A 26539-nucleotide genomic window follows, 5' to 3' on the forward strand; every position below is an offset into this window, starting at 1 on the left:
GGCAACAGGGAAGACATGAAGACAGAAAGTATGTAGAAAAGTTGTTACATTAGAGAAAGATTAAAAAGTACAATTGTTCAAGACTTGGTAACACGACAAGAACTGGTGAGAAGAGTGAAGTCAAGAACGACAGGAAGACTTCAGGTCTGGACAAGGCAGCGGGTGGGGTTCCCAACACAGGGGTAAGGGAACCCTGGCAGTGGGAGTGGGGAGTGGGATGTTGAATTCAGTGTTGCCTTTGGGACAGGGCCTCAACACAGAGCTGCTCCAAATGTTGGTGATATGTATACGTCAGAATCCCCAGAAAGTTCTGGGCTGGGTATATCTGCACAGTGATGTTTTAAATCATGGGGGAGGTGGCAATGATCAAGTTCACAAGGCTATCTTCACCCTGCGTGCAACCCAGGTAGCAAAATAATTTATTACCTATTACCTCAGAATACTGTGTCTGAAGTTTTATTCATCAGACATTTGATGGGATATTCTAGGAAAAAAATCTTTAATATCAGAGATTATGCAAATGATATCTTACTCATGATACTACTAATATTGTTTAAAAGCATACTTTTTAGCTACTATTAACATGTGATAACATTTGCTTTTAGGATATAGGGGAATTATTTTCTGGGGCTTTCCATAAAATAGGTAAGTAACGATAGTTTACACCAAAGTCATTTTGTTTTTAATGTGCAACTGTATGCAGTGTTTATGGAGTACTCACATATATTACGCACAAGAAACATCTACAACTTCAGAGTTTCAGAACTTTCTCTGAAGCTTTTTAACTTTAAATAACTCTATGTAAGGCAACAACTGTAGGTTAAATACTACATTTATATAGCACGAAATAAGGGAGGCTGAACCAGTGAGCAGAATGTATATAGACAGCAAAGCAAAGTTAAATATAAGCATGTTATTGTCTCCAGGGCATGCAAGCAGAACTACATAGCCCATCTTCCTCCACATTTCCCTTCCATCTAATTCATTCATTCTGCTCCTGACCAGGGTTACTTCCTGCTTAGAGTTTATAGTTTCCTGACCCTCTGTTGCCATTTCAGATTTTGTTAATAAACCTAAGAATGATGTCAGTTTTGCCTTTTCCTTTATTTTCTGTGGAAAGTAGTTCCTGTTACTTGATTTTGGTGGAAATCATGCTTGAACTTTAAAAAATAACCCAGTATCCCAGAATACATATGGGCATTTCCCCCTATTTATTGTTTAATTCTCCTGCCATCTTCCAAAAAAAAAAAAATTGGGATATGAACCACCGTGGGCACCATGCACCCGACACTTAGGTCGGCCAGTGGCAAGGCTCAGCTTCATTTGTGGTGAGCTAACTTCTTTGACACTCAGCTGTGCCCAAGGCAATGCCACTACATAGGATTTACCAGGGTGTGCAGGTCAGGGGAACTGTGAGATTTTCCCTCCTTGTTACCCTACTGCAAAATGGTTTTGAAAACACACACAATGGATATAGACTCCAATGCCCATATTCCTGTTTACCCAAGCAAGATGGAGCCCATGTGACAATAAAGGTGGGACTATCACTAAATGCCTCAGAGTGCTATTTACCCTGTGTTTCTTGTATCAGTTCATTGTTATTCTCTTGTGGGCTCTCTTTCACTCTCAATTAACTACCATGTGTAAGAGTTCTGTCAATGAACTATCACCTCTTTCAATCTGCTTTGTAGTCTTCAGTCTTGGCCCAACGTTAACCACATAATGGAAACGATGACCAAGACCCTGCTTTCCATCCACCTCTCACAATGGAAACAAAGAAAACAACCATAGTAATCTCCTCCACAGAACCTTCAACCATCCCACCTTACTGGTTATTAAATTAAGTTCAACCTTCTAATATCAAGGACTTTTACATAATGCCTCTAACCCATTCCTTGACCTTATCACTTAGTAAATATCTCCACATCTCATGCACAAGTCACTGGACCACTCACCACTCTCCACCTGTGCTGTAAACTGTTCATCTGTACATCTTTTATTTCCTCTGCCTGCAACTCCCTTCCTCAGCTTCTCAGTCTATCAAAATCCTACTCTTGCTTCAAGACTCAAGCCAAATGCTACTTCCTCCATAAATCTATTCATGATGCATGAAGCAGAAATTAATTTGTTTTTATCTGGGCTTCCAAAGCCTTTGGTAATATCTCTACAATGTATGACATGCATATGAATGTGTGTGTGTGTGTGTGTGTGTGTGTGCATGTATGTATGTAAATTTAACAGCAGGTCTTTGAACTTAACATTTCCTATTTTGACTTGTTTGTGAGTGGTTCTAAATGACCATGACATGCATTATTTATGGTTTTATAGAAGCACTGATTGAATTACCCACTGTGGGGAGCACATACTGGAAGGAGTTTCTGAACTAGCTGTAAGCCCAGCTTGTGCCCCAGCAGCTCTGTTCACTAGATAAGGTCAAACACAATTGTGGGGAAAACTATATGCTGTAGTAATATCCTTAAATCATGGAACAGATATATCCCTCAGTGAATATAAAAAGTTTCTAATCTTTATTCAGTGTTTAGCACTTGCCAAGGCCTGTTCTATGCACTTTATATGTATTGTAATCATTAATTCTCACAGCAATTTGTATGGTAGGGGCTATTGAAATACCCAATTTACAGATTAAAAAAAACCAAGCAAGAGAAGGCAAAAAATATTAATTGCAGATGCAGGGTTTGAACCAAGGCCATATTACTCTATAGCTTGCACCTTTAACCAACCCACTCTGCTATCTACCAGTGGTAAATGTGAACGGTCTACTATAGGTATATAATTGTACACCTATACAGGTATATTGTATCTCTACCTCTCTTGTGCATCGAGATAAATGCCTTTTGGTTCATTTCATCAATAGTGCCCAGCATTGTTACTTGTAAATAGCAGACTCTAAAACTAACAATAGGTTCACTAAAATGTTGAACCTCAAAACTTCTTTCCAACACAGAAAAAATATCTCATTCACTCATAATTCTTTCTTCTTAAATGCAAGGCTATAAATTCTCATTTGCCTTAGGGTTTTTCACTAAAAATGAATTTAATACATATTGGAAACATTTAGCTCCATCATTGCAGCTATGTAAAGTAAGCATTGGCAAAGAAAGTGCAGCATTAGGAGAAATCCTTAATCTACACTTAGGGACCACTTGTCAGAAACACAGTTAAAGTAGATTTGAAACACCTCCAGGCCGCCTAGGTCCCTAGCGCTATAAAGTATTCAAATTTTCACTCTTTGACCCATTGCTGTTTAGACAATTCTGATTTTATGAAAAAAGAAAAAGGAATAATGAGTCTGTACTATGGGGATTTATATACTCCATTCCTTTCATTCTGTACAGGCTGACATGCATTTCATTAGCATTTGCGTTAAAGCACAGGAAGGTTGTCGTGACCAAATGCCAGAACCAACATATCCTTGATTAAAACACTGGGAAGGTTTAAGGATATGTCAGAAGTAGTAGAGAAATCATTAATAAAAAGATTCTAATGAAATGAATACAGGATGTGGAAACTATAGTCCACCAACAGAAATGCTGCTTCCAGATATAGCCTTGCTTATTTTTTTCTTTTAAAACAACCTCTAATATATTGCCCCTAGTTTTAAACTATCAAGTTCATTAGGATAAGAAATTATTTTTTCATTGCTACCAAGTGGCTTTTCATCAGGGATAGTGTATCCGACTGCCAAAATGTCAAGGTCTAAAAATACTCAAACTGCATCTATTGGAGGAAGAAAAATCACTTAAGGTTAGAAGGCCCCAGTGGTTTTAAGATTGCTCAGGATTTGACATACATAGCTCAACAAACAAATAGCTCACTGGACAACATTGATATTTATTGGCTTGAAGCTACTCTGTGTGTAAGGCAAATGGAATGAAGGTGATGGATTGTGCTTAACTATATGAAAATGGACAACTTGGCAAATTAAAAAAAAATTACTCAGTGAGCCAAACATTTTCACCCTAAGTGTTCAATGTTAATAAACTGTCTTAAATATTTCTCTGAGTAACAGGTAGATTCTCAGTATCTTCAAGCTGAACAGCACACAAACCTCTTCAAGCCAAAACCTAGGCATTGGGAGTGGGACTGACAAACCTGATATGCGGTTCCGGATACAACGCTGGGGTCCATGCTGGCCTGCGTGAGCCTAGAGGTGGCAAATTTGACTCTCACAGGAAACGCTGGGGCCACGTGCATTCGAACAAACAACCCAGAATAGATTGATATGTCACAGAATCAAGACTGCAAAATGGCAGTTTTTGGACATCTTTGTTTTGAATTCTGCCTTTTCAAAACTGGGAACTCGTGAAAACTCCTTTTTAATTATGAATTTATTCTTTATCCTTGAGAATTTTAAAGTAATTTTTTTATACATCCTTTTCCCTTCCATTTATGATACAAAAGGCTTTTGTATAAAAGACTTTAATCTTAGAAAAGGCGTTGCTTTTAATGTAAGCCGAGCAGAAGTGGCACAGCATTTGTTCAGACTGGTGTTTACGTCACTTCTCTGAAGTTGTGTTCTGTTGTACCCGCAGGCTTGATTTTTCAAGAAGCTACTACAAATGTTGTTCACTTTGAGAATGGGTTACTTGGTTTTTTTACATGTTTATTGGAGTATAATTGCTTTACAGTGTTGTGTTAGTTTCTGCTGTATAACAAAGTGAATCAGCTATATGTATACATACATCCCCATATCCCCTCCCTCTTAAGCCTCCCTCCCACCCTCCCTATCCCAGCCCTCTAGGTGGTCACAAAGCACCGAGCTGATCTCCCTGTGCTATGCGGCTGCTTCCCACTAGCTATTTATTTTACATTTGGTAGTGTCTATATGTCAATGCTACTCTCTCACTTTGTCCCAGCTTCCCCTTCCCCCTCCCTGTGTCCTCAAGTCCATTCTCTACGTCTGCGTCTTTTTTCCCGTCCTGCCTTAGGTTCATCAAAACCATTTTTAAAAAAATTCCATATATATGTGTTAGCATACGGTATTTGTTTTTCTCTTTCTGACTTAACTTCACTCCGTATGACAGACTCTAGGTCTATCCACCTCACTACAAATAATGCAGTTTCATTTCTTTTTATGGCTGAGTAATATTCCATTGTATAAATGTGCCACATCTTCTTTATCCATTCCTCTGTTGATGGACATTTAGGTTGCTTCCATGTCCCGGCTATTGTAAATAGAGCTGCAATGAACATTGTGGTACATGTCCCTTTTTGAATTATGGTTTTCTCAGGGTATATGCCCAGTAGTGGGATTGCTAGGTCGAATGGTAGTTCCATTTTTAGTTTTTTAAGGAACCTCTATACTGTTCTCCATAGTGGCTGTATCAATTTACATTCCCACCAACAGTGCAAGAGGGTTTCCTTTTCTCCACACCCTCTCCAGCATTTATTGTTTGTAGATTTTTTGATGATGGCCATTCTGACTGGAGTGAGGTGATACCTCATTGTGGTATTGATTTGCATTTCTCTAATGATTAGTGATGTTGAGCATCCTTTCATGTGTTCGTTGGCAATCTGTATATCTTCTTTGGAGAAATGTCTATTTAGGTCTTCTGCCCATTTTTGGATTGGGGTTTTTTTTGATATTGAGCTGCATGAGCTGCCTGTATATCTTGGAGATTAGAGAATGGGTTATTTGACCGAGGTGGTTGTGACAGATACTGTCTTATTGAATCACTGAAGGGAAAAAATAAAATCCTTCTCTTCTATCCCCCTTTTGATTTCTCACCCGCATGGCACAGAACTATAATGTTAACTTGCAGAGGCCACCTGACATTCTGCATTTGGACCAAGCTAAGAGGAGACTGTCAACTACACTTTGTGTTGTGGAAATGCTGATATGAATATACAGAACGCCCTTATAACCTAAAGAAAACAGCATAACAAAGCATGGGGCGGGAGGGGATAAACCATATTGTTGCTTAGAACACAGTTTTAGGGAAAAGTTAATGAAAGACATCAGTCACAAACTGTCTTTAAATACTGCCAGACAACAAAAAAGTGAAAATAACAAGTACACATCCCTAGTGAAAAACTCTGGAAGACAGACACAAAGCAGAGGTGACATTGAGCCTTGTAAGAACAATCCTGTGCTGTGTAGTCTAAATCTTGACCTGTCAAGCAAACTCTTACAAGAAAGTAATTAGATCTGCTATCTAGGGATGAGTAGCGACTTATTTTCCTTTTATGGTTTATAGGCAGCTGTAGTTGAATTTATGCCTGAAAACTCTAATTGCTCTCTTGATGGTGTAAGTAGAAAGATTTTTATAAGTTCGTTTTTACTACAGAGTCTCCACTGACCAGATGTTATATAAAAGTGCTGTGTTTCTTAAAATGTGTTTTGTCCCATTAGCAAGCATAATAAACATGAGGATCACCTGGAGAATTGTTGGAAATCAGATTCCTGGGTCCTGATGCCAGGAAGTCCAATTGAGAAGAGGGTGGCGGTGTCTAGAGTTGGTTTGGAATGGAGTCTTTACTCCCCATTATCCACATCAGCTTTCTGATACCTCCCCAAATAAAACAGTAATAATTAATTAAAAATATAAATCTTACATGCACTTTGAATATGAAACGTTAGAAAAATTTTCTATTAAAATGAAGCAGAATCTATGCAAAAAGGAGTGTGCACACTATGCAAACTCAGCTTAAAGACCATTTTTCGAGGTGCATCCCTCCCTTGCCCTCATCTTCTAACCAGGTCCCTGACCACTTGCCCCTCGAACGCAGAAATTCTAGAGCAGCTGCTGTACACAGGTCTGGTGCGGGACCCAGATATCCACATTTTTAAAAAGCACTCCAGGTAATGCTGAGGCAGAACCTGTTATTCATTCTAACATTTTATCAGTTCCAAGGCAGCCACCTGCTAAGCATGAAGTGTTGAAAAACACAGTTGCAGTTTAGTCTATGAAAATAAGATTTTTTAAACTGAATTGAATAGCAGCTCCACCCCTACCTCCCCCACCTCCAGTACGTGAGAGCCTAGTACTAACGGTGCCAAACCACAGGCGAAATGCCGTAGGATCAACCACTGCCCTAACAACCCATCACCTCTAGAGGGAAAAGAAATGCATGCTTGTGTCCTTGACCTGAGCGGTGTACCATCTATACGTGTATTGAAAGGCAAGTAGGGACCTCCCTGGCGGTCCAGTGGTTAAGACCCCGCGCATCCAATGCGGGGGGCACGGGTTCGATCCCTGGTCAGGGAACTGAGATCCTGCATGCCGTGTGGCACAGCCAAAAAAAAAAAAAAAAAAAAAAAAAAGCAAGCAAGCAAGAAAGAAAAGGCAAGTAATTTATATATTCTATATGTATATAGAACAGACAGGTTATTTATTACACAAGGAATACACTGAAATACAGAAGCCACCTGGACCATATTAAAAAGACACAGATTTCTCAATATAGATATTTGTACAGACAGAGAGCTAACGTAATGCCTCACCTCCACCACCACCTTCATGAGCGCCTCCAGTGGCTGGTCCCGAAATCCTTCATTCTATACATTCTCGACCACACACTCGACTGAGGTGTCTGTGGGCTGCCCCATCAGGCCATTCTTCCCTTCTGTCCAACAGTATATCCACTGAGGGCAGCCCACAGCTGTCTGTTGTCGAATATACCTGTCCTTCTGGAGGAATCCTGTGGTCTGGAATTCTTCCCTTCTGGCCTGCACTAGTCCCTGGACCTTACACCTTCACTGAGGAGTGATCTACCCACCTTCCACAGGGTGTCTTGGTTATTCTGAATGATTCTCTGCTTTGGCTTCAGGAAAGTATTACTGCCCTTCTCATTCTACCACCATGCTGTGGCCAGCCCTGAAACCCAGCCAGGCTTCTGCTTCTCAGAGGCTGGCTCTGCTCCTTATACCTTGGCCAAGGGACAGGTTACTCAGAATCAGGACATTGCCAAGAACTTAATATCACTTTGGTCCAGAAAATCTATACTTCTGGAGTTTGACTCCTGCCTAGTTTAAAGCCCAAAGTCATTAAGTCCCTTGGACGTCTGTATTAGCAGACTCAGGCTCCCATAACTGAATATCATAGGTGGGTGGTTTAAACAACAGAAATTTATTTTCTCACAGTTCTTGAGGCTGGAAAGTCCAAGATCAAGGATCCAGCAAGGTTTGGTTTGTGTTGAGGACTCTTTTCCCGGCTTACAGATGTGGCCACCTTCTTGCTAAGTCCTCACATGGCCTTTCCTCTGAGTGCAAACAGGGTGAGAGTGAGCTCACTGGAGTCTCTTCTCATAAGGACACCAATCCTATTGAATCAGGGCCCCTCCCTTATGACCTCATTTAACCTTAATTACTTCCTTAGAGGCCTCATGTCCACATACACTCACACAGGGGGTTAGGGCTTCAAATAGTGTTTGAAAGGATAATACATGAACTTGGGGAGTAGGGCTTCAACATATGAACTTGGGGAGGGACACAGCTATTCAGTTCACAGATACAAACACTTACATTTTCCTATTTCTCCTTAGAAAATACTCAGGGATTTGTTCTTGGTTTCTAACTACTATATTGTTAAATAAATCGTTGTTAATAACATAAAAATATGTGTTGATTAATTAGATGGGGATATCTACCCTTCTTAATATGGCCGATACATTTAAACCAAGAATCACCCAAATCTTTTTTTCTGACCTTCTTACAATGTCACATTCAGCAGTTTGATGTTAATTCAGGTTTATCCTCAGGAACTTTAGATATATTGATAAACCCTTCAATAAACAATTTAAATGAACACTCAATAAAAATGGCAATTTCACAAACAAATTTTACTACCTGAAACTCTAAAACATAAGAAATTTGGAAATAAAAAATAATTATGAAACAAGATTTATATTTTATACTCTTAAATTTTCACTTTTTGAAATAAGTATCTATTATAAAATTATACAAAATCAAAACAAACATATGCACTTCAGGAATTTATTCCCTATCAATTCTTACCAATAAGAATGCTAAATACTAATAGTGTTTGAAAGGATAATACATGAACAAAGTAATAATTTGAAATGCAGAGATGACTGTCAAATTTATGTCTCCTTATTCCTGATTTCCAGCAAGCCATCAATTCTCCTCTTTAAGGGTAACAAATAGTTTGTTGTATATCTTTCCAGTGATTTCTCTATGCACTTGAAAGCATATGTATGTTTCCTTCAAATTATTTAAGAATTAGTTTAGGCATGTTTAAATATATCTGTCTGTAAACATACACATGCACACATATATGTATGTAACACTGTTCTGCACCTTGCTTTCTTCACTAGATGCTTGGAGTTATTCATTCTGCTTATGGGTACATGGAATTCCACTCTGTGAGTGCATGATAATTTATTTTATCTGTCCACAACTTGAACATCCTTACTGACAGATATTCAGGTTGTTTTCAATCTTTAGCAATGGATAGTCTTATACATTAGTTCACACCCATGTGAGTGTACCTACTGGGTACATTTTTAGAAGTAGAAATGATGGTTATATATTTTATATTTTAATAGATTATAACTAAGAGACTACATTTTTCTCCATACCCTAGAAAAATTATTGCTTTATAAAACTTGCTTTTTAAAAATCTTTATAAATCACAAGTAGAAATAATATCTCATTGTTGTTTTAATTTGCATTTCTCTTATTAGGAGTATGATTACACATTGTTCCATATATTTTGCAGTCACTTATGTTTCCTTTTTTTTTTTTAAATAAATTTTTTACTATAAATAGGTTTAGATTCAGAGAAAAGTTGCAAAGATAGTGCAGAGTCTTTCCATTGGTTTCTCATACTATTAACACTTTACATTAGTATGTCATTAGTATGACCATATCTTGGTCAAAATTAATGAAATGATATTGATACATAATTATTACCTGAATTATTAAGTAACCTTATTCAGATTTCCCTAATTTTACATAATGTCCTTTTTATACTCCAGGATCCCATCCAGGGCTTCACATCATATTTAGTTATCATGTCTCCCGAGGCTCCTCTTGGCTGTGACAGTTTCTCAGAATTTTCTTGTTTGATGACCTTGACAGTTTTAAGGAGCACTGGTTGGGTACTTTGTAGGAAGGTGTGGTTTTCTCTGACTTCTTTCAAGAATTTCTCTTTGCCTTTGTGTTTTTTGCAGTTTGAAACTGGTGTGTCCAGTTGTGCTTTTTGTCAGGTTGGTGTTCTCTGAGCTTCCTGGTTTGGGGTCCGTCATTAATTTTGGAAAGTTCTTGGCCATTATTATTTCAAATATTTCTTCTGCTCTGTTCTTCTTTTCTCTCTGCTGATATTCCAATTATGTGTATGTTACATCTTTTATTATTATCCCATAGTTCTTGGGTGTTCTATTTTTGTTTCCATTCTTTTTTCTCTTTGTGTTTCAATTTTAGAAGTTTCTCAGCCTTTAATGGGCCTGTGTCTTTGGGCTGTGACCTTCACAAATATTTCTCTAATGGAATAGTTTTTTTCTCTCTGCCACCTACTAAGAACAGTAAACTCTGCTTACAAGAATGTACTGGTATAAAGTTCTGGGAAAAAGTTGTCTTTTGAAGGCATTTTGGAGGAAACTGATAAGTTATCTAAAGAGATTAACACTTAAAAAGAATAACAGGAGAAATAAAATTATTCAGAGCTGAGCTCAATGGCTAGACTTCATAAATAGTATGCTAAATCTTTTGCTATGTATGTTTACCACAATTTTTAAAAAATTAAAAGACGTTTCATTTTTATCACTTATACAGTTTTGGTTTATTTTTACTTATTTATTTATTTATTTGAAAAATCTAATTGTTCCAAATTCTTGTACTCTTTCTATTTTCCTGGAGTAATCTAAAAGTACTATTGATTTTCTCTACAAGCTATTAACTAAAAGATGCTTGTTTTTTTAAAGGAGCTGTGGAAATTGATAATAAAGCAATTAAAAATTTCTTTTTCCCCCATTTTCTTTGCCTTCAGCAGAAACCTCTCCTTTGAACAATAATTCCAGCAGATAAAATGAAAATCTCTCTGTAGCCTTCAGGCTAGTCATATCAACAAGGTAATCTAAATCCACCATAATCCTATTAGAAACAGCCAACAAGGGACTTCCCTGATGGCGCAGGGGTTAAGAATCCACCTGTCAATGCAGGGTACACGGGTTTGAGCCCTGGTCTGGGAAGATCCCACATGCTGCGAAGCAACTAAGCCCGGGCGCCACAACTACTGAGCCTGCGCTCTAGAGCCCGTGAGCCACAGCTACTGAGCCCGTGAGCCACAACTACTGAAGCCCGCACGCCTACAGCCTGTGCTCCGCAACAGGAGAAGCCACTGCAATGAGAAGCCTGCGCACCGCAACGAAGAGTAGCCCCCGCTCGCCGCAGCTAGAGAAAGCCCGCGCACAGCAATGAAGACCCAACGTAGCCAAAAATAAATAAATAAATTAATTAATTAATTAATTTATAAAAATAAAAAAATTTAAAAAAGAAATAGCCAACAAAATATTTATTTAGACCTATTCTTTTTAATAATATGTCTCAGCTCCAGAGCTGTATCAGTTGAAGTCAGAACACAATTTTGAGTTGCTTCTGTATTATACCTACTAGTTTTCTGTGATGTATTAAAAAACAAAAAATAGGGAAAGATCCTGATAATAAAGGTTAGCATTGACATAACAGGTGCACATAAAGAAATCCGTCTCCTAATTCAAAGGCAAAACATCGCATATAAACTTAACTAAACAAATATTTAATTTTTCCTTTAGGATTGGGTCTTCAATATATTTTCAAGTTGAATTATTAGCAATTAATCGAATCTCAAGTCTATGAAAGGCAAACTAGATGCACCAGGGGAACGTCCATCCCCATCCCCATCATTTTACCCATAACTAACTTTATGCTTTGATGACTTGTCCTTAAAGTTCTTGTTCTACAAAGGGTAGAATAAGAAGCATAAAGATATGCATGCTCTGCTGATTATAATAATGCCTGTTACCCAGTTATGACCCATAATATCACAGAGAAACATTTCAAGATTCTTCTGCCATGTGTTACAAAATTGCTAAATTTTGTAAGACTTTCAGATACAGTCACAGCATTGGGAGGCCTTTAGAGGAGATTCTGCAGTGTACTTAGAGATGACAGATATACCCATGCTGAGAAAGAGGATATCCCAAGTCATCTAAACACTCTTATACCTCCCAGTCATGAATGGATGAGCCAGACTTTAAAAGGCGATAATGAAGAATTAAGTCCCTAAACACCCCCTGAGCTATGGATCATGCCATCAAAGGAAACAACAGACAAACTAACAAGCAAGCACAGCTTTACAGAAAATGTATTTTGAAAAGGAATAAAAGAGAAAAAAAAATACATATAAAAAAGGATAGTAATAATATATGCTGTTTTTATAGTATTTTCTATGAAATAGGTATTAATAACACATATTACTTTGTTAACTCTTGACAAAAATCCTTATGAACTAGGAACTTTTATTATGCTGTTTTACAGATTGGGAAACTGAGGTGGGAGAGATTAAGTAATTTACTGAAGATCACAATAGCTCTGACTGGTGTTACTTATGAAGACCCACATTCTGATTCAAGAGTCTACTTATCTTAATCTAGATACCAGACTGCTTCTCGAAGAAAATGAATTTCATTTGCTGGCTTCTGTAGGAATAGAACTCTTTTGAACTTATTCCTGAAATGTCCAGAGTCCAAAGTCAATCCTGCCTCACTTAGTATTTTTCTCCCCTTTCCAGGATTGGACAATGTCAGAACAGTTGCTGTACTTTGTTACTTTACTAGCCTCACCTAGACTCCTTTTGTTTTCAATTGGGTGATGTATTTGAGCATCTATGTAATACTGTTATTTATCTGAATTATTGATGCAGTGACTAGGAAAGGAGGAAAGCTAAGTATTCACAAATGTTTCAAACAAAGCCTGGATCCACAAGAGGCTAAACGGTGTTTTCCAGAGGAGTGATCGGTAGACTCCTCTGTGGTTGTTATGGTGATGGAAGGGGCTGAGCCTGGAGAATCTGCTTTTTACCCAGACTCTCATTTTGATGGATCAACATTCCCCCATTCCTGTCACTAATCATGGCTTATCCACCGTGTACCAATGATCCTCTCTTTTTTTTGTTTTTCTATAATTGTCCTCCTTTCTACCCACATTTCTGCTTCTGCTGTTTTTCATATTGACTCAAGTCTATCTCCTGGGTGGCCCCTCTCTGGGTCTCCTGTTGCTCTAATCTCCAGCTACACTTCACCCCCAATCCCAAGGACCCAGTGCTGATGAAATATGACATGTGGATACACAGCAGAAATAAAAGGGCTTGTGGAATACACAATTCATAAAGCCACAGGGAAATGTAGTAATGCTGGTGAATCTGCTGAATCTACTGTGGGACACTAGACAGTTTGGGGGAGTAAATTATCAAGGAGGACAGGTGAGATGAACTTTCAGGAGGTATATCCAGAGAATCACTCAGACACAGCAAAGCAGACATCACATAACTTATCTTTCTCTCCAGGAATCTTCGAGACTTGAGTTTGTTACTTTAAATTAGTGAACCAAATTGGAATGGATTTACTTTTGTCCAGCTTCTATCCCTTCAGCACTTCCCTTCATGTATCAGATCTCCAGATACACATAATAATATAATGATAATAATAATACAAAATAATTCCATTTACCTTTTCACTAGATTCAGAAGGTTAATGGAGGCAATCAAGTTCTGTTATATGAGGTTATATACTTGAAAGATGGTGGGGTTGGTATTTATAAATCAATCATCATGAGTAATAACTAACTCTCTTCTGCTGTTAAAAAGCCTTTTATAGCTCTTTGCTGGGGCTAATGGCAGACTCTGGGAGGGCTCACACCAAGGAGTACTTCCTAGAAGTTCTGCTGCCAGTGTCCTTGTCCCCATGGTGAGCCACAGCCACCCCCTGCCTCTGCAGGAGACCCTCCAACACTAGCAGCATTTTAATGAGTCAGAGGCACCATAACAAAACTATTAAATTAGAAGTATCTGGAGTCAGTCAGCTCTACCTACCACCAGAGCCTCCCATCAAGCCTCTTAGATAGCCTCAACCACCAGAGGGCAGACAGCAGAAGTGAGAAAAACTACAATCCTGCAGCCTGTGGAACATAAACCACATTCACAGAAAGATAGACAAGATGAAAAGGCAGAGGGCTATGTACCAGATGAAGGAATAAGATAAACCCCCAGAAAAACAACTAAATGAAGTGGAGATAGGCAACCTTCCAGAAAAAGAATTCAGAATAATGATAGTGAAGATGATCCAGGACCTCGGAATAAGAATGGAGGCAAAGATCGAGAAGATGCAAGAAATGTTTAATAAAGACCGAGAAGAATTAAAGAACAAACAAACAGAGAAGAACAATACAATAACTGAAATGAAAACTACACTAGAAGGAATCAATAGCAGAATAACTGAGGCAGAGGAACGGATAAGTGACCTGGAAGACAGAATGGTGGAATTCACTGCCACAGAACAGAATAAAGAAAAAAGAAAGAAAAGAAATGAAGACAGCCTAAGAGACCTCTGGGACAACATTAAATGCAACAACATTCGCATTGTAGGGGTCCCAGAAGGAGAAGAGAGAGAGAAAGGACCAGAGAAAATATTTGAAGAGATTATAGTCGAAAACTTCCCTAACATGGGAAAGGAAATAGCCACCCAAGTCCAGGAAGCGCCGAGAGTCCCATACAGGATAAACCCAAGGAGAAACACGCCGATACACATAGTAATCAAATTGGCAAAAATTAAAGACAAAGAAAAATTATTGAAAGCAGCAAGGGAAAAATGACAAATAACATACAAGGGAACTCCCATAAGGTTAACAGCTGATTTCTCAGAAGAAACTCTCCAACTCAGAAGGGAGTGGCATGATATACTTAAAGTGATGAAAGGGAAGAACATACAACCAAGATTACTCTACCTGGCAAAGATCTCATTTAGATTTGATGGAGAAATCAAAAGCTTTACAGACAAGCAAAAGCTAAGAGAATTCAGCACCACCAAAGCAGCTCTACAACAAATGCTAGGAACTTCTCAAAGTGGGAAACACAAGAGAAGAAAAGGACCTACAAAAACAAACCCAAAACAATTAAGAAAATGGTCATAGGAACATACATATTGATAATTACCTTAAATGTGAATGGATTAAATGCTCCAACCAAAAGACACAGGCTTGCTGAATTGATACAAAACCAAGACCCATATATATGCTGTCTACAAAAGACCCACTTCAGACCTAGGGACACATACAGACTGAAAGTGAGGGGATGGAAAAAGATATTCCATGCAAATGGAAATCAAAAGAAAGCTGGACTAGCTATACTCATATCAGATAAAATAGACTTTAAAATAAAGAATGTTACAAGAGACAAGGAAGGACACTACATAATGATCAAGGGATCAATCCAAGAAGAAGATATAACAATTATAAATATATATGCACCCAACATAGGAGCACCTCAATACATAGGCAACTGCTATCAGCTATAAAAGAGGAAATCGACAGTAACACAATAATAGTGGGGGACTTTAACACCTCACTTACACCAATGGACAGATCATCCAAAATGAAAATAAATAAGGAAACAGAAGCTTTAAATGACACAATAGACCAGATAGATTTAATTGATATTTATAGGACATTCCATCCAAAAACAGCAGATTACACGTTCTTCTCAAGTGCGCACGGAACATTCTCCAGGATAGATCACATCTTGGGTCACAAATGAAGCCTCAGTAAATTTAAGAAAATTGAAATCATATCAAGCATCTTTTCTGAACACAACACTATGAGATTAGAAATCAATTACAGGGAAAAAAATGTAAAAAACACAAACACATGGAGGCTAAACAATACGTTACTAAATAACCAAGATATCACTGAAGAAATCAAAGAGGAAATCAAAAAATACCTAGAGACAAATGACAATGAAAACACGACGATCCAAAACCTATGGGATGCAGCAAAAGCAGTTCTGAGAGGGAAGTTTATAGCTATACAAGCCTACCTCAAGAAACAAGAAAAATCTCAAGTAAACAATCTAACTTTACACCTAAAGGAACTAGAGAAAGAAGAACAAACAAAACCCAAAGTTAGCAGAAGGAAAGAAATCATAAAGATCAGAGCAGAAATAAATGAAATAGAAACAAAGAAAACAATAGCAAAGATCAATAAAACTAAAAGATGGTTCTTTGAGAAGATAAACAAAATTGATAAGCCATTAGCCAGACTCATCAAGAAAAAGAGGGAGAGGGCTTCCCTGGTGGCGCAGTGGTTGAGAATCTGCCTGCCAAGGCAGGGGACACGGGTTCGAGCCCTGGTCTGGGAAGATCCCACATGCCGCGGAGCAACTAGGCGCGTGAGCCACAATTACTGAGCCTGCGCGTCTGGAGCCTGTGCTCCGCAACAAGATAGTGAGAGGCCCGCGCACCGTGATGAAGAGTGGCCCCCACTTGCTGCAACTAGAGAAAGCCCTCACACAGAAACGAAGACCCAACACAGCCATAAATAAATAAGTAAATAAATAAAATTAAAAAAAAAAAAAAAAAAAAGAAAAAGAGGGAGAGGACTCAAATCAATAAAATTAGAAATGAAAAAGGAGAAGTTACAACAGACACCGCAGAAATACAAAGCATCCTAAGAGACTACCACAAGCAACTCTATGCCAATAAAATGGACAACCTGGAAGAAATGGACAAATTCTTAGAAAGGTATAACCTTCCAAGACTGAACCAGAAAGAAACAGAAAATATGAACAGACCAATCACAAGTAATGAAATTGAAACTGTGATTAAAAATCTTCCAACAAACAAAAGTCCAGGACCAGATGGCTTCACAGGTGAATTCTATCAAACATTTAGAGAAGAGCTAACACCCATCCTTCTCAAACTCTTCCAAAAAATTGCAGAGGAAGGAACACTCCCAAACTCATTCTATGAGGCCACCATCACCCTGATACCAAAACCAGACAAAGATACTACAAAAAAAGAAAATTACAGACCAATATCACTGACGAATATAGATGCAAAAATCCTCAACAAAATACTAGCAAACAGAATCCAACAACACATTAAAAGGATCATACACCATGATCAAGTGGGATTTATCCCAGGGATGCAAGGATTCTTCAATATACGCAAATCAATCAATGTGACACACCATATTAACAAATTGAAGAATAAAAACCACATGATCATCTCAATAGACGCAGAAAAAGCTTTTGACAAAATTCAACACCCATTTATGACAAAAACTCTCCAGAAAGTGGGCACAGAGGGAACCTACCTCAACATAATAAAGGCCATATATGACACACCCACAGCAATCATTCTCAACGGTGAAAAACTGAAAGCATTTCCTCTAAGATCAGGAACGAGACAAGGATGTCCACTCTCACCACTGTTATTCAACATAGTTTTGGAAGTCCTAGCCACGGCAATCAGAGAAGAAAAAGAAATAAAAGGAATACAAATTGGAAAAGAAGAAGTAAAACTGTCACTGTTTGCAGATGACATGATACTATACATAGAGAATCCTAAAGATGCCACCAGAGTACTACTAGAGCTAATCAATGAATTTGGTAAAGTTGCAGGATACAAAATTAATGCACAGAAATCTCTTGCATTCCTATACACTAATGATGAAAAATGTGAAAGAGAAATTATGGAAACACTCCCATTTACCACTGCAACAAAAAGAATAAAATACCTAGGAATAAACCTACCTAGGGAGACAAAAGACCTGTATGCAGAAAACTATAAGACACTGATGAAAGAAATTAAAGATGATACCAACAGATGGAGAGATATACCATGTTCTTGGATTGGAAGAATCAATATTGTGAAGATGACTATACTACCCAAAGCAATCTACAGATTCAATGCAATCCCTATCAAATTACCAATGGCATTTTTTACGGAACTAGAACAAAAAATCTTAAAATTTGTATGGAGACAAAAGACCCCGAATAGCCAAAGCAGTTTTGAGGGAAAAAAACGGAGCTGGAGGAATCAGACTCCCTGACTTCAGACTATACTACAAAGCTACAGTAATCAAGACAATATGGTACTGGCACAGAAACAGAAACATAGATCAATGGAACAAGATAGAAAGCCCAGAGATAAACCCACGCACCTATGGTCAATGAATCTATGACAAAGGAGGCAAAGATATACAATGGAGAAAAGACAGTCTCTTCAATAAGTGGTGCTGGGAAAACTGGACAGCTGCATGTAAAAGAATGAAATTAGAATACTCCCTAACACCATACACAAAAATAAACTCAAAATGGATTCGAGACCTAAATGTAAGACCGGATACTATAAAACTCTTAGAGGAAAACATAGGAAGAACACTCTTTGACATAAATCACAGCAAGATCTTTTTTGATCCACCTCCTAGAGTAATGGAAATAAAAACAAAAATAAACAAATGGGACCTAATGAAACTTCAAATCTTTTGCACAGCAAAGGAAACCATAAAGAAGACAAATAGACAACCCTCAGAATGGGAGAAAATATTTGCAAACGAATCAACGGACAAAGGATTAATCTCCAAAATATATAAACAGCTCATTCAGCTCAATATTAAACAAACACCTCAATCCAAAAATGGGCAGAAGACCTAAATAGACATTTCTCCAAAGAAAACATACAGTTGGCCAAGAAGCGCATGAAAAGATGTTCAACATCACTAATTATTAGAGAAATGCAAATCAAAACTACAATGAGGTATCACCTCACACCAGTTAGAATGGGCATCATCAGAAAATCTACAAACAACAAATGCTGGAGAGGGTGTGGAGAAAAGGGAAACCTCTTGCACTCTTGGTGGGAATGTAAATTGATACAGCCACTATGGAGAACAGTATAGAGGTTCCTTAAAAAACTAAAAATAGAATTACCATATGACCCAGCAATCCCACTACTGGGCATATACCCAGAGAAAACTGTAATTCAAAAAGACACATGCACCCCAATGTTCACTGCAGCACTATTTACAATAGCCAGGTCATGGAAGCAACCTAAATGCCCATCGACAGACGAATGGATAAAGAAGATGTGGTACATATATACAATGGAATATTACTCAGCCATAAAAAGGAACGAAATTGCGTCTTTTGTTGAGACGTGGATGGATCTAGAGACTGTCATATAGAGTGAAGTAAGTCAGAAAGAGAAAAACAAATATAGTATATTAACACATGTATGTGGAACCTAGAAAAATGGTACAGATGAACCGGTTTGCAGGGTAGAAGTTGAGACACAGATGTAGAGAACAAACGTATGGACACCAAGGGGGGAAAACTGCGGTGGGGTGGGGATGGTGGTGTGCTGAATTGGGCGATTGGGATTGACATGTATACAGTGATGTGTATAAAATTCATGACTGATTAAAAAAAAAAGCCTTTTATAACTTATTAATCAAGTACCTCTACAAAGCATGAAATATTATTTGGAACCACAATTAAAGTATTGCTATTTGAAAGCAAAAATAAAAATGAAGCTGGAAGATTGGGTAATATACTTCTTCAAAACCCAATCAAAATAACATGCACTATTTTTTTAACTTCTTTTATTGGTGACTTAAAGGGGGAGAGGAAACAAATGAATATTGACAAGATATAGGAAATTAGTCTAAATTTGAATTTAAGATACCATAGCTCAAAGAGTAACTTTTTTTCTCCCTTGAGAGGAGTACTAGTAGACTAGGAGGCATGGGAAGAAAGGAGACACAGTTGTTCCTCAGTCTCCAGGACACACCCCCTACCCCCATACCAAAATCCCTGGATGCTCAAGTCCCTTATATAACATGGTATAGTATTTGCACATAACCTACACATATCCTCCCACATACTTTAGATTAACTCTAGGTTGTATAATACTTAATACAATGTAAATGATATGTAAATAGTTGTGAATACAATGTAAATACTATGCATAGTTGCCAGCTCACAGCAAATTCAAGTTTTGCTTCTTGGAAGTTTCCAAAAATGTTTTTTTTTCGAATATTTTTAATCTGCAGTTGGTTGAATCCCTGGACATGGTACCCACAGATATGGAGGGCCGACTGTATATATTTACTTTTGTTTGTTTGATCTTTTTTAGTGCCATGTATTAACTTTTCAGATACTAAACACTGATTACTTAGTGAACATTTTACATTTTATTAGTTATCATGGGGCAAAGAAAATAAAATAGAACTAAAATTGACATCTTATACAGTGCTGTATGTCAATTATATCAAACTGGAAAAAGAAAAGATGTGTGTGAAGTAGGCTTCTCAATAAAACTTTTCATATCCTGACAAAAAAATCTAAATCTCCAACTAGAAATTCACGTAGAAAGGAAAGGAGGGCAAATCCTTCACATAAACAAGGTTAAGTAATACCTGTTCATTATTATCCTTTTAATTCACGTCATCTTTGATTCCTAATCTCACGTGCAACTTGCTTGCAATTCCACACACTATTTTAATTTTGAATCAGCATCTGTCTACATACTTAAAATTTGAGGGCCAGAATTATCTGGATAATGTCAACTTTTCTCTCTCCCATTATAACAGGCATCATTTACCACCCTCTCCCACCTCCCATTTTCCTCTCATCTTAGTTATATGTAGTGCCCCTGATGGACTCATGAGAAAAATATTATTACTAGTTATGGTTGCAAGAATTAAAAAATCAAATCCTCACACATAAATCTACGTTTTGAAGCTTTTAAAAAATCACTTTATCAGCCTAAGATTTAAAAAGAATCAGTTAAAGTATTCATATGGAAAGGTAATAAAAGGCAGTGTGATATGCAAACAACACAACTTAGTGGTACGTTTAATGGAAGTATCTGTACAAAATGCACGGAGGACTAGTTTTTTAATGCCTGGAATATTTGTATTCTGACATATTTTTTAAATAGAAAGATGAAAGAATGCTTTCAGATTTGCTGCCAGGGAACCAAAAAATAAGATGGTATTTCCAATTCATTGTGTACATTATTTGTATGGATGACTGAAGCTTTTGAAAATTATAATGCTTAATAAGCAAAGATTCATTTTTGTAGTTTATAAATAAATGACCGGATATTTGATTTTTATTTACATTTTAACTAGAAACTTAATTTTACTCACAATGAAATATATATGTATATATATTACACATACACACACAATGATGGGTCACAGTAAATTATGCATATATCTGTATTTTTAAACTACTCTGTTTTGAAATGGCATTGATCCTAGCAATAACACAAGACATTGTCTAAGTTCATCTTAGTCAAAATTAGTGTCTTTGTGGAGAGAGAGAGATTTTAAGGAGGCATGGGAAATGCGGAAGCGGTGAGGTAGGAATGAAGGGAATTGTGATTTAAAATATGCGCTTTAACATTTCACTTTCTTTATCTTAAATCCAACGTAGAAACAGGTTCAAGAGGAATTTGCAGAGACATTCAAAGAGAACTGACAGTCAATAGAATATCTCTGTTCATTTCAGTTTCATAGAAACCAATGTGTTCCTACTTAAAAATCCCAGTCCCTTGTCTATTTGCAATGGTCTTCAGTCAACTTTATTTAATCTGACTTCTGGTTTCCATTTTTCTCCCAAGCCTTTCATGGTTTATAACTTTTTCAAGATTTGTAAGATGATGAACCTTTGTCAGGTAGGTTTATCTGCTTATAAAACCTAGATAATCAGAAGAGACCTGTTGAAAATCTATGATTCAGAAGTCTTCCAAGCTGTTCTTAGCTTTACTCACCTGTGTCCTAATGAATCCTTTTGGCTGAAAACCTTGATCAAACAACTCAAATGATGTGCCCTTCACTGGCTTCAGGCACTATAATCGATGTAGAAGTATTGAAAACCTTGCTTCTTTCTTTGACTTTAACTGCCTAACCTTACCCTGTCCTCCACTGCCAGATTAGGCCAGATCTGTTCTTTACTCAAAGAAACCCAATACTTACTGGATATCATCCAAGTGTCTAAAGTTCAAAGTATTTTACATCACTCTTCCCATCTCCCCTTCACTAGACTCTTACTCTGAGTCTCCATTCAAGATAAACAGATTCACTTGACAGACCTCCAAATATGCTCAGTATGGGCTCAGCACTGTCACTTAGCTCAGCATCCCCTTGTCTAGAATGTCCCTTCCCTCTTCACCTCTTTTCAACCTGCTTCTTTGCCTGCTAAAATTCCACCGTCCTTTAAGGCCAGCGTCAAATGTTAGCTCTTTCACAAACCTGTTGATTCACCCAATAAGAATGATCTCCTCTTGGAGCAACTTTCTGCTCCTCCAATACTCACAGTCAACCTTGTCTTATTGCTTAGTCATATACTCCTTCCTCTTAGATTCTAAGCTCCTGGAGGAACAACAGTTTATTCTTCTCTGTACAAACCAAAGTATCATGTCTTTCACACAGTAGGGGCTCAACCAATACTGATTGAATAAATAAACAATGGAAGTGTAGACAAGCTATTTGTTTAGCTGAAAACTTTTACAGGAGATTCTGGTTCCATTTTGGAGAAACCCAGGTCAATGTCTAAATTATCTCAGTTGTGCCTCTCTGAAAAGGGTATAGATTTAGATATGCAAGTGCCATACTAGCATTTCTTAAGCAAAAAATAAAAAAGGTTTCTTTACATTAGTGTTTTCTTCAAAGAAGATAGAGATCATTCAAGACACCAGATTTTTCACTTACTTTGAGGATCTTTTCAAAGAAAAATGGTACTTTGAAGCAGTAAACATGATATAGCCATCTGTTTGGGGTTTTTCCTACCAACTCAGCTAAGGGAAATCTCACTTCATATTGGCTGTATCACTGACAAGACTTTTAAAGATAAAACGATTTGAGACACAGAAAATGCAAAGCTGCCCATATTTTCACCAGTGTGTACAGATTTTGAACAAATGTGATTAATAATTCACTTTTAAAAATTCAGTGGAACACCGGTAACCTAAGTGTCAGAAAACATGCCTAATATTCATATTATAAGATAACCATGCTCATATCATACTTCAAACATGTGAGCAGATGTGAGGTAATCCACGGCTTATAGGGGCAATCTTTCAATTTACCTTTCTTCTTTCCATTCAGTCTTTCAACACATTAATTAAAATGTCTATTAAATGCCTGGCACTATACTAGCACAGAAATACACGGTGAGCTCATAAAGACATGGTCCTTGTGTAAATTTTACTTATATATAGTCCTTTTTTTACACAAATGTAATAGTTTCTGAACTGAAGCCATTGTTTTTCCCTAAAACCAGCTCTTCTGCTTAGAGTTGTAAATTTTGCTAATAGCATCATTTCTCTCCCTTCGTTTGAAGCCTCAGAATCAGCAAGGCCCTCAATATTTGTCACACAAACTACTGCAATATTCTTCCTATTATGTGTACTAACTTCAGTTTTTTATACTTAAAGCATTACAAAATATCTTGGTTCAGCTTCTTACATTTATTGCTTATCTAATTAAGGACTATTGACTCAGATTGACCCTTGAGGCAGTTATAAAATTGTCCCAAACTACTTTTCACATCTTAATATTTTTTGTAAAGCTACACCCAGCTTCATTCAAACTCAATTATTTACTATCTCAAACATATTCCACCAATTTCCTCTTCTGTATAGTATTTATTCAAGATATTCTTCCCTGTGACTTACTCTTCCTTCCCTACATAATCACAGAAATTATAACTTCCTTCAAGAAATATCTTAAATAATAATTTCTCTATAAAGTCTTAAAGGATTCTCACAGATGTTTACAAATATCTACAAATAAGATGTTTTCAAAATACAAATGTCATCATTTGTATTTTCTAAGGAACTCCCACATTCTGCTTCACTTTGTCTAATAGTCCACTAGGCTACACAATCCTAAGGCAGAGGCAGCTTTATTTACCAGTGTTCAGAGATGGTACTCAGAACTTTTATTTGCTTATTGGTATTTCTGACTACAAATCTTTTTCTGAATCCTACATACCTTCTAAGTCTTATACTGAAATATGGTAATAGTGACCAACATGGTTCCCATACCAAGCAGAAGACCAATAATAAAACCCAGTGAAGGAAAGGGACTCTGATCTGTGGTGCTTTAGGCTTGGGTCATCCACAGACTTTTCATCATATCTATGGATTTCTTTTAACTTGCTTCTTTACTTACTCTTCCATTTTTATGTTTTTCTCTCATTCTTCTACTTTCTCTATCACTCCATGTTAGGCAAGCAGCAATATTCTCTGGCATTTTGCTTATTTCTGCTAGTAGCGATCAAGGATTAAATTTTTCTCACTCCTGGGATACACTATAAAAAATGCTAATTGCCTTTCTAGGCTATTGCTAATCTCTAAACTAACCTCCAAAGTTTGTGGAGAAAAATAAAATGAAGAGAATTCAAACTGAATTTCAGTGTTTATTTTTTAAACTCAAATGAGTTGTCAGTCAACTTAGGTGGCATTAAAGGGGGGAAAAAAAAAACCAACCAAATAACTAAAGTGAATATAATGTGGTTTTGAATGTGAATGTATATATTGATATATAAATAAATTTATATCGATCAACTATATAAATTAAAAGAAAATGAAAATACTTCCATAGCTTTCTTAAGCACCTTTTCTTTCTAAGCTCTGTTCGTTTTCATGCAGTCTTCCATATTATCAAAAATGAAATAAAACTTGGAAAGAAAGCAGAGATGAATCTAAGCTGAAAATTATTATAACTACATTCTTTCTGCAGAAAAGTTTTCCCAATAGCTATATTCTTTCTTAGGTTTTATTTATACCCATGACTTTGTGATAGAAGACAATGGTTTTCCCAATAAATGTCCCTTTTGAAATATGGAGTAAATTAAAAATAGTAACTGTAGTGAAACTGTAGATTATTTAGAGTGAATGGGTAGAAAACCACTTACCCCCAGTTGCCACAGTGATTTCACGTAGGAAATGGCCATAAAATGGAAAATCGAAGGACAGATTCACTCTCTGCAAGGAATAACAACCAGAAAAGAAAATCAATAATGTGCATAATAGTAAATGTAAAATGAAGAGCCTTCCACCTAAAAAAAATGATGCTTCTACTTTGCACCACTATTATTGTAGTTGACTATTAGAACCTGAATCTTGGATGGAAAGAAAGATTTTTTCCCCTGGTAATTAAATGTTTAAAGTATGTGAAAAGAATAAAGTAGTGCTGTTGTGGTCTGTTGATCTGTTCTTCAGTTACAAAGGGAATCTAGAAGTTTCAACTCTGAATCAAGCTATTCTCTTTAACATCACCACTGCCTTTCAGTTGTCCACTACAAAGTAGGTCAGCCATCACGATAATTTTAGGGTTCTTTTTAGTTTGATTAATCTTCTCCAAAATAGTAGAGCATGTTATCTGTCAAGTTTCACTGAATTTAAAAAAATATATATTTTATTTTACAAAATTGTGTATTCAATTTATCTTCTGTACATCCCAGAACAAAAGGCAATTTTACGGAACATGATATTTTGCACCTACAGATCTAGACCTGCAGATATTTGTATTTTTAAGATGCAATAAATTCCCCAGATTCAGGATACAGATGACACTTAAACAACAAGGGTTTGAATTGCGTTGGCCAGTTCCACTTATGAGGCATTTTTTTCCACTAAATATAGTACCTGTGTTTTCATTTTACAGATCTTTAAATTATCCAAGTGTTGAGAAAAGTCTGATTAGAGATCACAATATATGAAATCAAAAGAACTAGGGTTTGAGTCCTGATTCTATCCAGCCCTTGGGTGAGTCATTTGTCACTTTCTTTATTTTTGAGGCAGAGATACCAGCGTGTGGATTTTCAAATGTGCGGGGATTGGCAGCCCTAACCCCCAGGGTTGTTCAAGGGTCAACCGTTTTATGTCCACTTTTAAAAGCACAGAATCAAAGAATAAAAAATTGCTGGTTACTAGAAAGCTACTTTTACTTTGTAGAGAGGAAAACTGGAGAGACTTAGGAAGAAAGTTCATAAATTTTGCCCCTCTTTTTTCTAAAAAGGGATCTGAAGCTTTGGATATATATATATTTATAATATATCTTTCTTTAGATAGATAGATAGATAGATAGATAGATAGACAGATAGATAGTAAGATAAAACAAGACACAACAAAGCAAAACAAAGAAAAAGAAACCCTAGAGTTTTTGTATGTTTGAAATGATATGAACCAGATATATTATTATTAGGCAAGAAACAAGAAAAACAGGGAGCTATAACAAAGGTGATCAGCTGAAATAAAAGGATCCATAGGGAAATTAATTGGCTGATTCAGAGCCTAATAGCATGTACAAACCACCTAAAGTAAAAGGTTATTATGTTAAAATTCAACGATTTCTATATCATATCTCTCCCAATATACAAATTAAAAAAAATAGAGAATTATAGCTAGATTAAATTTAGCTCTTTCCAATTGTGCAAATGATTGCTTTTTTATATCCATCAGAGATTTCTAATGACTTATTTGGCATGATATTAATCATTCAAAATTTACA

General features: G+C 36.8%; 1 protein-coding gene across 4 annotated transcripts in view; it reads right to left on the bottom strand.

The window, feature by feature from the left end:
• The window catches only part of PLXDC2 (plexin domain containing 2), a 429167-nt gene that overhangs the window by 182810 nt on the left and 219818 nt on the right, over window positions 1-26539 (bottom strand). For all 4 annotated transcript variants that reach the window (XM_007189858.2, XM_057544055.1, XM_028168446.2 and 1 more), the window contains one exon: window positions 24942-25011. In XM_007189858.2, the coding sequence (XP_007189920.2) occupies window positions 24942-25011 (70 nt within the window). The remainder of the gene's footprint in view (window positions 1-24941; window positions 25012-26539) is intronic.

The sequence above is a fragment of the Balaenoptera acutorostrata genome, chromosome 3 (genome assembly GCF_949987535.1).
Source record: "Balaenoptera acutorostrata chromosome 3, mBalAcu1.1, whole genome shotgun sequence".
NCBI classification, from domain to species: domain Eukaryota; kingdom Metazoa; phylum Chordata; class Mammalia; order Artiodactyla; family Balaenopteridae; genus Balaenoptera; species Balaenoptera acutorostrata.